This window comes from Arvicola amphibius, chromosome 3, assembly GCF_903992535.2.
Source record: "Arvicola amphibius chromosome 3, mArvAmp1.2, whole genome shotgun sequence".
In the NCBI taxonomy this organism is placed as follows: Eukaryota; Metazoa; Chordata; class Mammalia; order Rodentia; family Cricetidae; genus Arvicola; species Arvicola amphibius.
Window position 1 is genome coordinate 38,155,388 of NC_052049.1, and position 14,638 is coordinate 38,170,025.

The 14,638-nt window shown below is 40.2% G+C and overlaps 1 protein-coding gene across 1 annotated transcript; it reads left to right on the forward strand.

Annotated features, from left to right (window-relative positions):
• Positions 1 to 12,977: 12,977 nt before the first annotated feature.
• Positions 12,978 to 13,475, forward strand: Gapt (GRB2 binding adaptor protein, transmembrane). The gene has a single exon (XM_038321232.1). The coding sequence runs from the start codon at positions 12,978 to 12,980 to the stop codon at positions 13,473 to 13,475; it is 498 nt and encodes a 165-aa protein (XP_038177160.1).
• Positions 13,476 to 14,638: the final 1,163 nt, after the last annotated feature.

Below are 14,638 nucleotides of genomic sequence, written 5' to 3' on the forward strand. Positions count from 1 at the left end.
TCTCAGTGTTGTTATCAGAAGAGCAGTGTTTATCTCAGTGGAGAAATTATGGGGTCATTTCTATCAGTCCAGGATGGTTTTTAAAAAAATGTCCTCAGTATACTAACACTTTGGGCAGTCTATCCACAGTTGAATAAAAAAAGCTAAGATTTTCACTTACACATCTGTGGCTGCTGGTTTCTCGTCCTGTCCAATCCTGCAGCTGCTCTTAAAATAGCCTCTCAGAGATTTATATTAATTACAAACTGGCCTATTGGCTCAGGCTTATTATTAACAAGCTCTTATAAACCTTTTCTATTAGCCTATATCTTACCATGAGACTCGTGGCTTGTTATCTCACATCTTGTTTCCCCTTGGCTGCTGGGATCTCCTTGCCTTCTCCCTTCTTCTCCCGGTATCTCTACTTAAATTTCCAGCCAGCTAAATTTTGCTGGCTATTGATCAAATCACCCCCCCACCCCGGTTTTTCAAAAGAGGGTTTCTCAGAGATCCAACCCGCATCTGTCTCCCGAGTGCTGGGATTAAAGGTGTGTGCCACCACCGCCCAACCAAATCATCTTATTAGCCAATGGTAATGAAACACATTCACAGTGTACAGAGAGACATTCCACATCCCATGACCTCATTCAAATTGTGCCTGTCCAGAGTCCCGTGGCTTTTAAAGATCTGCTGTGCATAAGTCATGTTCATCATAAAGTGCCCACTGGGCACCTATGCAAAAGCACTTATGGCCGAGCTCTTGTTGTCAGACAGCAGAGGGCAGCATTCTCTAGCTGTTTGCTGTTAGCTCCTTTGCTTGCAAAGCATACAGGCAGCTAGCTTCTTCTAGTGTAGATTTTTCTGCCACACATGATAAAGATGTTAAAACAAATTTAGAGACTTGGAAAATAATGAAGGTTTGAAGCAGTAATTCATGATTACCCTAGGAAACATAATCCAGTGTGAACTGAATTCAGTTGTGACTTGCTCAGAGGTAGCAGACATTTGAGAATGAGAAGGAGGGAAAAGTGAGAGAGGTAAGCATTGGTTTAGCCAAGTCAGGGAAGCAGAAAAACTGTAAAAGGCAGGAAAGAAAGTTGTCCCATGAGAGAATCACCCTGGTTTGCTACAAGTTAGGCTCCTGCACTGCCTGGGGTGGGGGGAGGCTGTTGTAGGCTTTGGCTGGAACCATCTAAATTCATTTGGCCACTTTCAGTTTTAACAGAAAGGCACGTTCGAGGAGGCTAGGTCCTACTAAGGATGCAGTCATGAGTTATGAGGAACAAGGTTGGTCTTTCTAGGACAACAATGATATCGGCATAGAAAGACTGAGAGGCCAAGCTAGGGTTTGGGCAAGGAGAGCATTTCATCATGGGGTAGGATGCTGATAATAGTGTTACAACATTCTGTCAGTAGGAAAGCATTGACGTTTCTTAACGACTTAATGACTTCAATTATGCTTTGGTTATTCCAAATCTTGTTGGGGTTGTGAGGAAGACAGGTAAATAGCTCTCTCCCCTCCTCCTTTCCTCTCCCTCTCTCCCTCATTCCCCTCCCCCACCTCTTCCACCCCTGCCTTTTTTGAATAGTCATCCAAGTCCCCCTATCTGGCACTTGCTCTACTTTTAATCAACACAACATGCTGTCCATTGGGAAGCCATGCACTAATGGCAGTGTGTGTGGTGACTACTTCCCCCATGCCTCAGCATCTCAGTGTGCAGAACTAGCTTTGCCCTGCCCACCAGACCACTGCAGGTGCAGCTACAGAGGCAAATTGAAGGCTTGGCTTAAAATTTGACTCAGGCCAACAGTCAGTTCTGGGACATGTGGGATGGTGGGAACATTCTTGCTATACTTCCAGCTGTAAATATGTTGAATTTACAGCTGCAGGAATCCCCCAGCTGGACCAGGGTCAGTGGAAGGGAAAGAAGGAGAAAGGGAGAGAGGGAGGAGTGGTTAAATACAAAGGTATTTCTCCAGCCTTTGGATCCAAACTACAACACATTTGTTTTGTTGTGACAAAATTATAATGAAATATCACAGATGATCACAGTAAGCTTCCAGAGGCCCGCTAAATAATCTGAGAAATAAGAGATTACCAACAAACTTAAATCCGCACTGTCTTTAGTTATGTAGATCCCTCTGATGAAGTACATACCAATTTAAAACATGAGACTTATTGTTAAGCTGGAATGAGATACAATGAACAGACAATTATAATTTTCATGTCTACTTCATGTATGAAAGAATGTGTAAGTAGTATGGCCACATGGATAGAATTCTATTTATGTAATGCATGCTTTACACAGCCTCTATGTCTCTATGTCTCCCTTGTTATTTGCATCTATTTAAAATTCCCGCTGTGGCTCTAAAAACATGGTTTCTCCATACAACATGTAACCGCTGCCATTTTGAGTAAGGTCAGGTCAGATGACCTCACCACCATCTTGACTAGAGCATGTCAAGTGACCAAGTCCTGCCATCTTGACTAAGGGCTGGTTAGGTAACCAAGATACTATCTTTACTGAGGTATTCCTTGCCTAGTATTGTGGTTACTTATATTTTGTCTCTATATTCCTCTGTATTTCTTTGCTTTCAGCATCTTCTCTGATTTTATAAAAAAAAAAAAAAAAAAACGAGGCAGGCACTTTCTTCAAGTCTATCTGATCTTCCAATGCCCCACATTTGGGTCTACTGCCTTCAGCTTGGCTTAAATATTCTTAATGAGATAAAGATCTAACTGTATGGGGGAAATAGTCTTGCCTAGGCAGGAGTCCTTCATTCAATACTAAATGGTCAGCTCTGAAATCATATACATACAACTAGCATTAAATGGACTGAGTCTGAGAGGGTGGGGAAGGGATACATAAGAATTGGAGGAGAGAAAAATGAAAACTATATTTTAATTTAAAAAATGTTAAGGAAATAAAAGCAAAAAATGAGAAAGGGTTCAACTGTACATCTTCAGAAGGAAGTAGATTTAATGTGGGGCATCACCACAGGAATTTGGATGCAGGCAAGAGGGCCTAGTCCTCAAACAAGACTCTGTGTTCAAATATCATAGTCCAAGCTTGAGTTCTGTAAGCTCTCTGAACGTTGTTGGTAACTTCACCCACTGTGCCTCATTTTATCATTTTGAATCCAGTAAATGGCCCCCACCTTCATGCTTTGCTATAAGATTAAAAATCTCATGTAAATGGTTTATAAAAGTGTCCAGTAGTTGTTCAAATGCTCAAAATACGCATTATTCGTATATCATTTTAGCCAGCCTACAAATTCTGCACTTTCTCTGATGAACTCTGACCACTGAAGGCTGTTTTCCTTTGCGACACTTTCAAGTTCCCCCTTTTTTTTTAGGGTGAAGAAAAGTGAAGAGTTAAGTGGTTTACTCAAGAGGATACCCCGGGGCAGGGTCTGTTCCAAGAAAGCCTGAGAATGACTCAGGACTGCCAAGGACTTTCAAGGACTCAAGGAAACACTTTTAGGTGCTAGGGTTTGTTTTTTATCTTCACAGTGAGAACCTAAACGTTTGTATTGTTAAAAGTGCCTTGGAAGATTTTAGTAAAGACCTAGAGTTAATTACTATTGTAATTTAGAGTTTGTTTGTTTTTAAATCTTCAATGTCAATTGAGTTACCTGGAAACTGAGGTGCCTGCCATTGCCATTGAATGACTGTGTCTAATTTTTTTTTTTTTTTTAAAAGTAAAGATTCTGGGGGCAGTAGACAGACAAACTCAAAATTCTAAAAAATTAATGAAAGGTACGTATGTTGGTCAGAGAACTTTTTATTAAAAAGGAATCCTCTGATGTCAGCCAAAGCTCGTGCTGACAGGGCTAAGAAGAGCTGCTGGTCCACGTGGAAGAAAGGCAAGTTTAGTGGGAAAACCTCTAGCTTACCTAGGACCACGACCTTACTGGCCACCACTAGCGCCCTTGTCTAGGCCCTAGTTCACCAACATTCCTGAGGAGGAACTGACTTCCAGAGCATCCCACAGAGGGCAGAAAGTATGTTCTGATGACCAGGGTTCCCATCACCATCCTTGTCCTCAAGGATCTGCTTGATTTTTGATTTCATTGTCTTCTACTCGTTGGAGAGATTAGAGTTTCACAGGGCACCACTTTTGAGGGGGGAGGGGGCAGGAGAAAATTGGAAGCAATTAAACCTCTCTGTCTCCCTAGATCTCTTTGTCAGACTCAGTGTACCGTTGAGATAGTGGGACTCAGGGCATGAACTCACAGTCCTGTTCTCCTTGGAGAAGCTGGCAAACCAATCCCATGCTCCTACCAAGTTTGATTTTTTTCTTTCTTTTTTTTTTTTTTTTTTTTTTTTTGTTTTTCGAGACAGGGTTTCTGTGCAGCTTTAGAGCCTGTCCTGGAGCTAGCTCTTGTAGACCAGGCTGGTCTCGAACTCACAGAGATCCGCCTGCCTATGCCTCCCGAGTGCTGGAATTAAAGGCGTGCGCCACCACCGCCCGGCTTCCTACCAAGTTTGAAGTGCTCCACATGAGCCAAGTCTCCATGACTCCAGATGATCCCAACTCCATCCATCCTGACAGCTCTGCACAACCTCAAAAGAAGGCCAGTTACTAAAAAAACTATGACGTTATATTGTTCTCAACATTTCTCAAAGAAACTGTCAGGATCAAACAGTGACTACTTTGTAGTCTGTTGTTAATGCTAGTCGAAAGTAATCTCATCGGGTGAACACAAAGATGTGCCAAAACTGTGTGTATCTACATGACTTGAGAAAGCGGCACCCAGTCTGAGGCGAGCGATATTTGCGTAAGATTTGCGTAAGAGATGGCGAGCATCCCAGTCCATTGTTTCGTTCCTGGAAAAGTGAAATCGTTGAGTTTCTTTTTGCGTGCACTGGGTTCTAACTTTTTCAGTGTTCATTTATTTTCATGACAAAGAATAAAAGGGGGAAGAAGAGGGGAGGTGTGTTGTTCAACTGAAGCTGAAGCAAGCCTCAAGTCCCATTATCTGATCTGATGGCAGTTAGGAAAGACCTACGTGAAGAAAGGGGGATGGACTGGAAGAAAGTATGTTTTAGACATGACACCCAGTTTCAAGCAGCGTCTCACTGTGATGGCGGTCATATTGATGCAGTTCATTTGAACTCTGATGTGATACGTGAAAGAAAACCAGGGGTCTTGGCATCCTTTGTTTTCTTTGGGTGCAACGAAGCAAGATTCAGAGTAGTGGTTTTTATTTTTTTCCAAAAAGGCTAGGTTTTTTTTAGATTAAATTATTATATGCCTTTGTGGCATGCATATATATATATATATATATATATATATATATAAATGAATTTGGGGGAATGGAAACCTACCTGCAGCAGCAAGAGCACTCATAATCTCAAAAAATAAAAAACTTTGCTTTGACCTGAGGCTCAAGTCATTAGACTCACTTTTTCCTCACCCTTAGAGCCTCACCAACCCCCTAGGTTCAGAAAAGTCCAGAAAACTTAGAATCCACCTAGTTCAAAGTCCACTGATAGCTTTTTAAAGATTTCCTCCATGCTATCTTCTAGAATAGTTTGTCCAAAACATACAATAACCAAATTAAATAAGAATATACTTAAATTGTCCTAAATTTATGCCAATTAAAATTTATTTCCTATTTCATATATATAAAGAAACATTATATATAAACAATTGTCTTATATATAAGACACAACCTAATGTATAAGGTCCACAATCTTCAGTGCTCAATTAACCACCATGAAGACTATGATACATAGTATCGCTAGGGAAGCTCTAGTCAGGTTTCCAAGCCTACACATCCTTCAGCACTTCCAACTCCTACCATCACACATTTTCTGGACAGTCGCCTTATTTGGGGCTTCATGTAAATGGAGTCACAGTGGCTGCACTCTTTTGCACGTGACTTCTTTAATTTCACAGGATGATAGTCATCCACCTTGCCTTGCACATCAGTGGTTTTATTTTGTGGCTGTCTGTCACTCATTTTTGGAAATTTACAATGCTTTATTTTCCAATTTTTCCAGCTGGTGGACTTACAGGCAATAGCTACAGATCTGGGTCATTGTGGCTACAACCGTTATGAAGGGAAATGACATCACTATAGAGCATACATCTAAGGGCAGAATTTTTGTCTTTTACTTTGCTCTGTTTTTGTCTTCTTTTTTAGCTGCGGGACATGATCTAGCTTTCCCAAGTCCTCAAAGGAACCATAACAGTGTGCTCTGTTAAGTCTGAGAAGAGTTGAGAGTAAGTGGCAGACTTCATGGTTCTCAGATGTCCCTTGCCAGAGAAACACATCTCAAGACTCATTCTCTATGGTCTTTTTTTAAAATATGGTTTTCTATGGTCTTTTGAACTGAATTTGTCCTTCATAATTTTCGTTGGCTGGGTATTTTTTGTACAGGTTATATTTCTACAGTTTTTTTCCAGAAATTAAAATAATTTAAAAATGTAAATATTCTTTATAAAAGTTAAGAAAGATTAGGTTAGATTTTTTGAAAGTTCTGGAAGGATGGAAAGATGAAACTAAGCCTTGTTCCCACAGATTCCCCACCCTAGATGGGGGGCACCTCAAGGACAAATGTACTCAGCTCTATGGTAGCAAAAGCAAACTAACAAACATTGGGGTTTTCATTTGCTATATATGTAAATACAATTGGCAACATATCTAATACTGGTAAGGGAAAGAAAGGAGAGGGGTCTCTCAAATATTGCTTGGAGCTGTATATAAAAGGGATACATACCATACTGGCAACTGTTTGGAATTCAGTAGGACTACAAACATCCGCATTCAGGAATTCAAAGGTTCTGTTTGCCAGCCCGTCCTGAGAAATTTTCCTTAGTATTGTGAAGGGTGTGGAATGCTGCAGCTGGTATGAGAAGCATCTGTAATCTTTTAACTCATGCAGTCTGTGCATGGAAATATGGTGGAGAATGGGACAGTAATAGTTGCTATAACCAATGAATGCAGTAGTCCCTCTGCATCTGCACAACCTGCACATGAATAGTCACAGGCTTCGACCTCCTCAGCTGGAGCGTCTGGAGGAGACCAGAGCACAGGGCTACACCTCATCTAGAGATGGTAGTCAATCAATAATAACCATTTATTTTAGTACACAGATGGCATATAGTAATGGAAACAGTGCCAAATACAGCAGGAGAGTAGTGTTTGACCAGTCTCACTTCTCAGTATGTAAAATATCATTCCTCCAGTTCCAAATGCTACAAACTGGGCCCTTACTATAACAATGGTTTTGTTTTGACCCTGTTTCTCCAAGCCATCTCTATTCACGTACACTTACTACATTTCCACACTTTAATTTTTTTGTGACTTTTCCCACACACATACAAACTTTAGTGATTAGAAGACTTGTTCTATTAACAATCTGCTTACTTTAATTAATCTCATAAACCTATACATAATATATGTATCTACAAAAATTTGCTCTTTAAATATGCTATCTCTATCAGTCAATATAATGTTTTAGTTTAAGATGTAGATTCCTGTACTACCTGTAGCAAATAACATGATGCCTTTGAGTCCTTTATAGGGTACCCAGGAAAATTTCATGAGTATAATAAACTTTCAGATAGAATTTCCATACACAGTTATTTGCCCATGCCTACAGTCATTAATGCAACTCAGTTCAAGCATTAAAAACTCCATTGTTAAAGCAAATAAATATTTGACACAGCATAAATTGCTACCATCAATCTGTAGAGGGAAAACATACTTGAATTAATTGTCCTGTCTAAATTATATTGCCAGGCAATAAACTATCTTTGAAGCTCTCTGCTACCCAAACCATAGAGTTGGTAAAAGACAAAGTAGAAAAAGAAAATGAACAAAAGAAATTTAGACACAATTATTATGGTTAAAAGAAAAGCTTGGGAAGAAAAGCAAGGGGTATTGTGCTATATCAAAGATTGCAAGTATGAAAACACACAGTGCAAAACATAATACCTGAGCCATAAAAACAATAATTACACGATGATTTAATTTTGAGCATATACAATGTTTCATAATCCTAGAGATTAATTTTATTACTTAAAAATATTCCTGTTAAGCGCCAGGTGACAGCTCTCTGACTTATTTTACCTTAATAGATTTAAAGTAATAATTCATTTTCCTTAGTTTCACTTTCAGAACTGACAACACGAATTTATACACATGGGCTATGTGTGCTTATGCGTGTGTGCATGTGGTGTGTGGTGTGACATCAAAGGGCAGCTAGTACCTTACTGCATTTAAGTACTCCAGGAGGCAGCGGAGAACATGTTGCTCAGTTTCACTGCCCCAACTGGGACTTTGGGGGGACCCTTCTTCTTTGTTTCAAATCTTCATTTCCTGCCCACCCTGAGCTTCATGCCTGCTTCCCTGCTCTCTGTTGTTCCACAAAACTGTACATTTCTTAGCATTACTTCCATGCTCTGAAAGATATGTGGGGCCAGTGGCGGCTTCTCCTCTTTTACAAGTGCTACCGAGAGTGTATTCACTGCCGCACCCCTGTAGTTGAGCGCAATGACAATGTCCAGGGTACATGTATGATGGCGTAGCTCTTCCAACTTCAGACTAGCGTCTCACCAATAAAGTCCAGTGAGGTTTGTTTTTGTTTTCCAGTGCTGGCAACTGAATGTAGAAATCTTACACACACTGGGCAAGTGCTCTATTACTAATCTATACCCCCAGCAGCCCTCTTCTTTAAAACCAGTTTACACAAGGTTAATCCTGTTGGCATGAAGGAAGTCCAATACAATCTAAAAGGCGATATAATTGTGATTGTTTCTAGATTTTCTATTTAACTCGCTGACTGTTTAATGAAGCAGTTCTTATTTTTGTATTCTGCAACACTGGCTCTTAGGGATGAGATCACAGAAAGATTTTATGTGGAAACGTGACATTCCTTCCATTGAATCACTGGAGAAGTGGCACTGGGGAGTAGACTGTTTTTGTGCTTCTGCATGTCTAAAAACTAGGATTAATTGTGATGTTTCTCCTCTATGGATTTCCTGGGTAATAATTTTATTAAAATTGTAGGCTACCCATTGCTAGGAACGGACCGAATACTGTTATTAAGCACAACAAAGCAACTTTTCTTTCCTGCTACTTTTGGCTTGTTTGCTTGCTGCCAGTCTCTAATGTCTTGATGCCCTGGGAGTCTCCTAACAAAAAAAAAAAAAAAACTTTACAAATGTATCCGATAGAAGATCTGCATGGCAGATCCCAGGGCAGAATGCCTCAGGACATTCTTTGGGAAACTCCTATTAACAAATGTAATAGTGGTGGTGGTGATGATGATGATGATAGCACATTCTTACCAAAATCAGGACACTAGTGTAGCAGGTATGGATTTTACTTGGGGGTGTTACTGCAGCTTCACGTTTAAATGAGGATTGTTCTACCAATTATAAAGCAAACAAACAAGAACACTCAAACTGTATGTTAGTATGAGTTTTCAAAGCCTCTTTAAAACAGTACAAAATTGATTCCAAACTGAGCATTGTAAATATTGTTCAGAAAAGAAGTATCACCTAGGCTGGATGTATTGACTTAATATACACTTTAAGAAGTTCTACCTATAAGGAGGGAGGGGCATGTATAATTCTGCGGTGTCTGATAACAACTTCCTCAAGAACCAGGAAACTTTGCAAGTATTAAATAACCTGAAAGGAGGAGACGAAGAAGGAACTGACTGACCAGAATGAAAAGAGGAACAGTGCTCAGCCCAAGCAAGTCTGATGAAGGGTGACTGAGAGCCCAGCACTCCCAGGCTTGAAGTGAGCGGGAACACGATTTAAAGTTGGGTAGCGAAGAGAGGTAAGAAAAAGATTCACCATTAATCAATTCACGATGTTTGCTGCTTCAAAGCCAGCTTTTTAAAGCATAATCCTGCCTTAGTTGTAGTGGGGAAGCAATTTGCAAGTTGGGGGTAAGGTTGGTGTGTCTAGGACCCTGCGAGGCTAACCAGCTCTTCTGTGTGCTCTCCCTGCTTCCCAACGGAAATACAGCGTCTGCTTCACAAGGTCTGTTCTGTAAAGGATTTGCGATTTGAAGACAAGTGAATAATTACTAGTCAATTTGTGGAAACTGTTGCTTTCCAAAGTGAAAAGAGCTCCGAGGTTGGACAGAGTGAACCTCATTTAGGTATTTAGCTAGACTGTTTTGTTATTTGAAATATTTCTCATTACCGGTCCTTTTTTTTTTTTTTTTTTTTTTTTTTTTTTTTTTTTTTTTTTTTTTTTTTTGTATCTCAGAATTTTCTGCTATAAAGTTAGCTTGATGATAGGGAAATGATGCTTATCTTTGGCATTCTATTTCTCAGTGAATACTCTGAGCATGAATTTTTTTATTAAGGATGTACTGGGTTATCTGCTCTGCATAGAACTAAATGACAAGAATGAATTCTTTTTTTTTTTTTTGGTTTTTCGAGACAGGGTTTCTCTGTGGCTTTGGAGCCTGTCCTGGAACTAGCTCTTGTAGACCAGGCTGGTCTCGAACTCACAGAGATCCGCCTGCCTCTGCCTCCCGAGTGCTGGGATTAAAGGCGTGCGTGCGCCACCATTGCCCAGCTAAGAATGAATTCTTTCAGAATCTAAGAGGGACTCTTAGACCGCCTCAGGGATATCAGCTAGCCATGCAGGAATGTCACTTCCATTCTTTTAAGTACCTTCCTAAAAACTAATTCATTTCACTCGATATTTGAAATTTATTTTGGAACTGCATCTCAAACATTGTGAGTATGAATGCAATCATTTCTGCTACAAGGTATTAATATCCATTCTCATCTGCCCGTAAAGGAAATGATGCTGTATTTGTAGAAGTCATTTGGCAAATGTTTGGGCGCTTAGCCTTTGCATCGTGTCTGCTCTTGTTAGAGTGGGAGGACTCCATAGACTATTAACTGAAAAGAAGATAAAGCTATATACAAAATAATGAGTTTTGTTGTGACACTTTCATACCTGTATCATTGTATCTTGCTCATATTTGATCGCTCCCACTGACTACCACTGTTTTCTATGCTGCCTTTCTCCAGCTGTAAAGTTGTTGTCTCATTCTGTATCCCAGGCTAGCCTCATCCTCCCTGTCCTAGGTCCACACAAGCATGAGCTGCCATGAGCAGCTCAGACTGTAAATATTATATGGTAACTAGATAATGCTATGCTCATCCCCAATGTACCCCTCCCAGGAGCCCCAAGGAAATTGAGCAGTATCTGGATTAGGGGTGTTTGTCCCTAAATTGTTATCAAACAACTTATAAACAAGCTGTGCATATATTCTTTCTGTTGATATAAAAATGCAAAATTCAAAATTTGGGCGATTGATGTAATCAGACCTTAAGCAAATTTATTAGACGTGGTCATTAGAAATGCGCACTCACTGAGGATGGGGCACTACTTTGTGGGTTTTCTTTCCCTTTTCACAGTTGTTATTGTGGCTATGAATGGATCACTCCATCCATTAGCAGACATTTAGTATATTAGCTCTCCCAGGCTTGGTACTAGTCCTGGCGTCTAGGAGATGAATAAAGTTCACTAGCTGTTAGGGAGTTATCATCTAGAATCCTCTACTTTATGGTCTATCAGACGAGGATAACAATAGTACCCACACATGAGAGCTGTGGGAATGAGATAATCCACATGGATGTGATTGGACACTGATTTAAAATACGCTCCTAATATGATTGATGATGACGTTCAATAGACAATGGTGTAAAAATGCTACAAACACTATTGAAAATATTGGCTGTCAACCATTCCTGTGTTTAAAAAGCAGTAAGATTGCTTTGTTGGATAAAATCTCATGAGAAAAATCCCACCTAGTGGGATAATACTTTGTGTTTCTATCCTTGATACTTTAACGTTTCACCTGAGCACGTCAAACATTACCTTACTTAAGTGAAAATTATTTGCTGCAGACGTCAGAATTTGTCATTAGTAATTTTACAAAGATATTTTGCTTCACTTAAAAGATCTCTTAAAATTTAAGAATAATCTACACACCCTTTCAAGTTCATACCTTGTGTCTTCAGGTGACAGTGTAAGCAATTAGTTGATGAATTTTGAAGTCACTTAGAAACTGCTGTCTTTTAGTCAAATTTTGATGGAATTTGCTTTCTGTGCTAGGTGTTCTGGTTCTCTCTAGGAATCTTAAAGATGGAAGGAGCTGACCCCTGCTCACCTTCAGAGCAGGTAGGAAGACACAATCCCCTTGGACTTAGGGCACCACACTCTGCTAGAAAATGGGCTAATTAATGTGTGGGACTCTAGAGGGAAGACCCGAGAGATGACGCAGCCTCTGTCCACTCTAAAGGAGGAGAAGAAGGCGTCACAGAGATTCAGGAAGCCACGGACTGACCACACACAGATAGTTTTGCCCCAAATGCTGAAACAACCTTTATATTTCCCTCAAAAATCATCAATTGTAGCATCAAAAGCAACACAGCCAGACGTGGGGGCTGGGCAGGATTCTTCCCTCTCTTCTCAGAACAGCTCATGCTATACTCAATATTAAAAACCAGAACTTGACAATACAGTGATGTCTCACACATTTGGTAGATACAGTAAGTTTATTATTTTCACCAAGTACTAAGTGTACAGTTAATATATTTAAAAATTTCTAGCAGGTTTCTAGATGGTGGATTTCCCAACTTCCCCTTTCTTGAAGTTTCTACTATACTTATTGCCCTCTGCTTCATTTTGTGATCCACTGAAAGAAAAGGAAGGTAAAAGGAATAAAATGCCCTCACCCCACCTCACCCGACCCCCGCCCGGCCACCCCTTACAGCTCTGGGTGTACAGGAACTGTGATGTTAACAGTCATCTTCAGAAACTGTTCAATATCACCTCTGGTTACATCAGGACTTTGACATGTAATGTCTTTTCAGGTCTGGAAAAGAAATGGCTAAAAGAGCCTCCAAACTCGGTTTTGAACCACAACAGGCTACCAAAAATTGCATCTGCTTGAGCATGCAAATTCATTAGCCACATTGAGCCGCTGACCACTGTGTTGAAATGCTGAAAAGCTTTGCGAGCTCTTCGATGGGCGTGGCGGTTGGCCTTTCCCTCCTTATACTTCTCCTCGTCTGTGGAATTGGCTGTGTTTGGCACTGGAAGCGCAGGGAATCCACAGCACTTGCCTTACCGAAGTTTATGCAAAGGAGAAGTAACAGACATAAGGACTTCACAAAAACCCTTGACTTGAACGCCCACATGGTTTGCTCAAGCTCTAAAACCTCAGGGGAAAGCAAAGGCCACAAGTCTACCATCAAGAGAAATAGGACGCATGGCGAGTATGAAAATGTACAAGTGGGTCCCGCCAGCACCGAGGCATCAACCGAGAAGGCACTATATGAAAACACACAGCCATCTAATCCCGAGGAACATGTCTACGGGAATCAAACAGATGCCCTCCGGAATCAAACAGATGCCCTCTATTGTAATTTCCAGAAGTCTAGCCCTCTTCCTCCTCCCCAAGATGATGACATATACATCCTTCCGGATTCCTACTAGCTTTTTAACGAACTGAGAGGACTCGTTGCTGCAGGAAAATAAACCATCACCAGGCCTCCGGGTGGACTGACGTCATCATGATCAAATTATCCTGATGAAATCAGTACTCTTTTCTGTCTCCACCCTCATAAATCCTCACTAAGAGAATCACTGTTGACAAATTCTAGAAACCACCTCTGCCTTGGTTAAATCTGTGCTATATTATATTAATTCTTCTTTTTAAACATTTGTTGATACAGCTTTCTTTCATTCCTTCCTTTGCCAACTTTGAGGCTCAGTATTATTATAATGCCACAACCTCCTAGCAGTTCATCCTTCTTCTCTTGTTTTACCGTGATGAGGGGCTAACCTTTCACACACCAGGTAAGTGCTCAATCATCATGAAGCCATACCCCTGGCAAGGTCTTCTGAATTAACTCCATCCAGTCAATAGCCTATAGCGCAGCAGATTGATCTTCAGAAAACATTATAGATGGTCATACCATCTCTTTGCCAAAAAAAATAACTTTATGTCCTGTTTGCAAAAGATATTAAAGCCCACATATCTGACTCTAGAATTTATGACTTTTTTTCAGCCACAGCATTCTTTCTCAGTTATTTCTCCTAACCCCTCACTTCATTGCTTATATCAAGTCATCTCAAAGCTACCGAGTCCTGCTCTCTACTTCCTGGCATTGTTTGTCCACGTTCTCAAGCCTGCCTGATTACACCTTCTTCCAGCGTCCTCTGCATCATATTAAAGCCTGCACGTCTCTTGTCAGTTGCCAGTAGTCTGTAGATCTTACTCCCTGTTTAATTCTTGGAGAATTTGAAGATACCAATGTTTGCTGTGAATTTTATTACTAAATAATATGATAACACCTTAAGTTTCAGCTAATTAGAAAGGAACTGGTTCGTAGTCATACTTTAAGCCCCGAAGAAATCATATGGGGAACTAAAAGTTTGAGTAATTGGCAAAATTGTATCCTGCATTTTTGTTAAGTAGTTTTGAGAAAAATAAATTTAGTTATTTCAAATCTATATAATGAATAGTGACTGTTTTCTAACTACTTACTATAGTATATATCTATAGTATATATACTTGTTGTTGTACTTCACACTTGGGGGATGAGAAGAGGAATTATTACAAGCAAGTCAAGAAAGGAAGGAAGGAAAGAAGGAAG

What these genes read in the sequence shown, in the direction of transcription:
- Gapt (XM_038321232.1), top strand. Translation starts at nt 12,978, where the DNA reads ATGCTGAAAAGCTTTGCGAGCTCTTCGATGGGCGTGGCGGTTGGCCTT.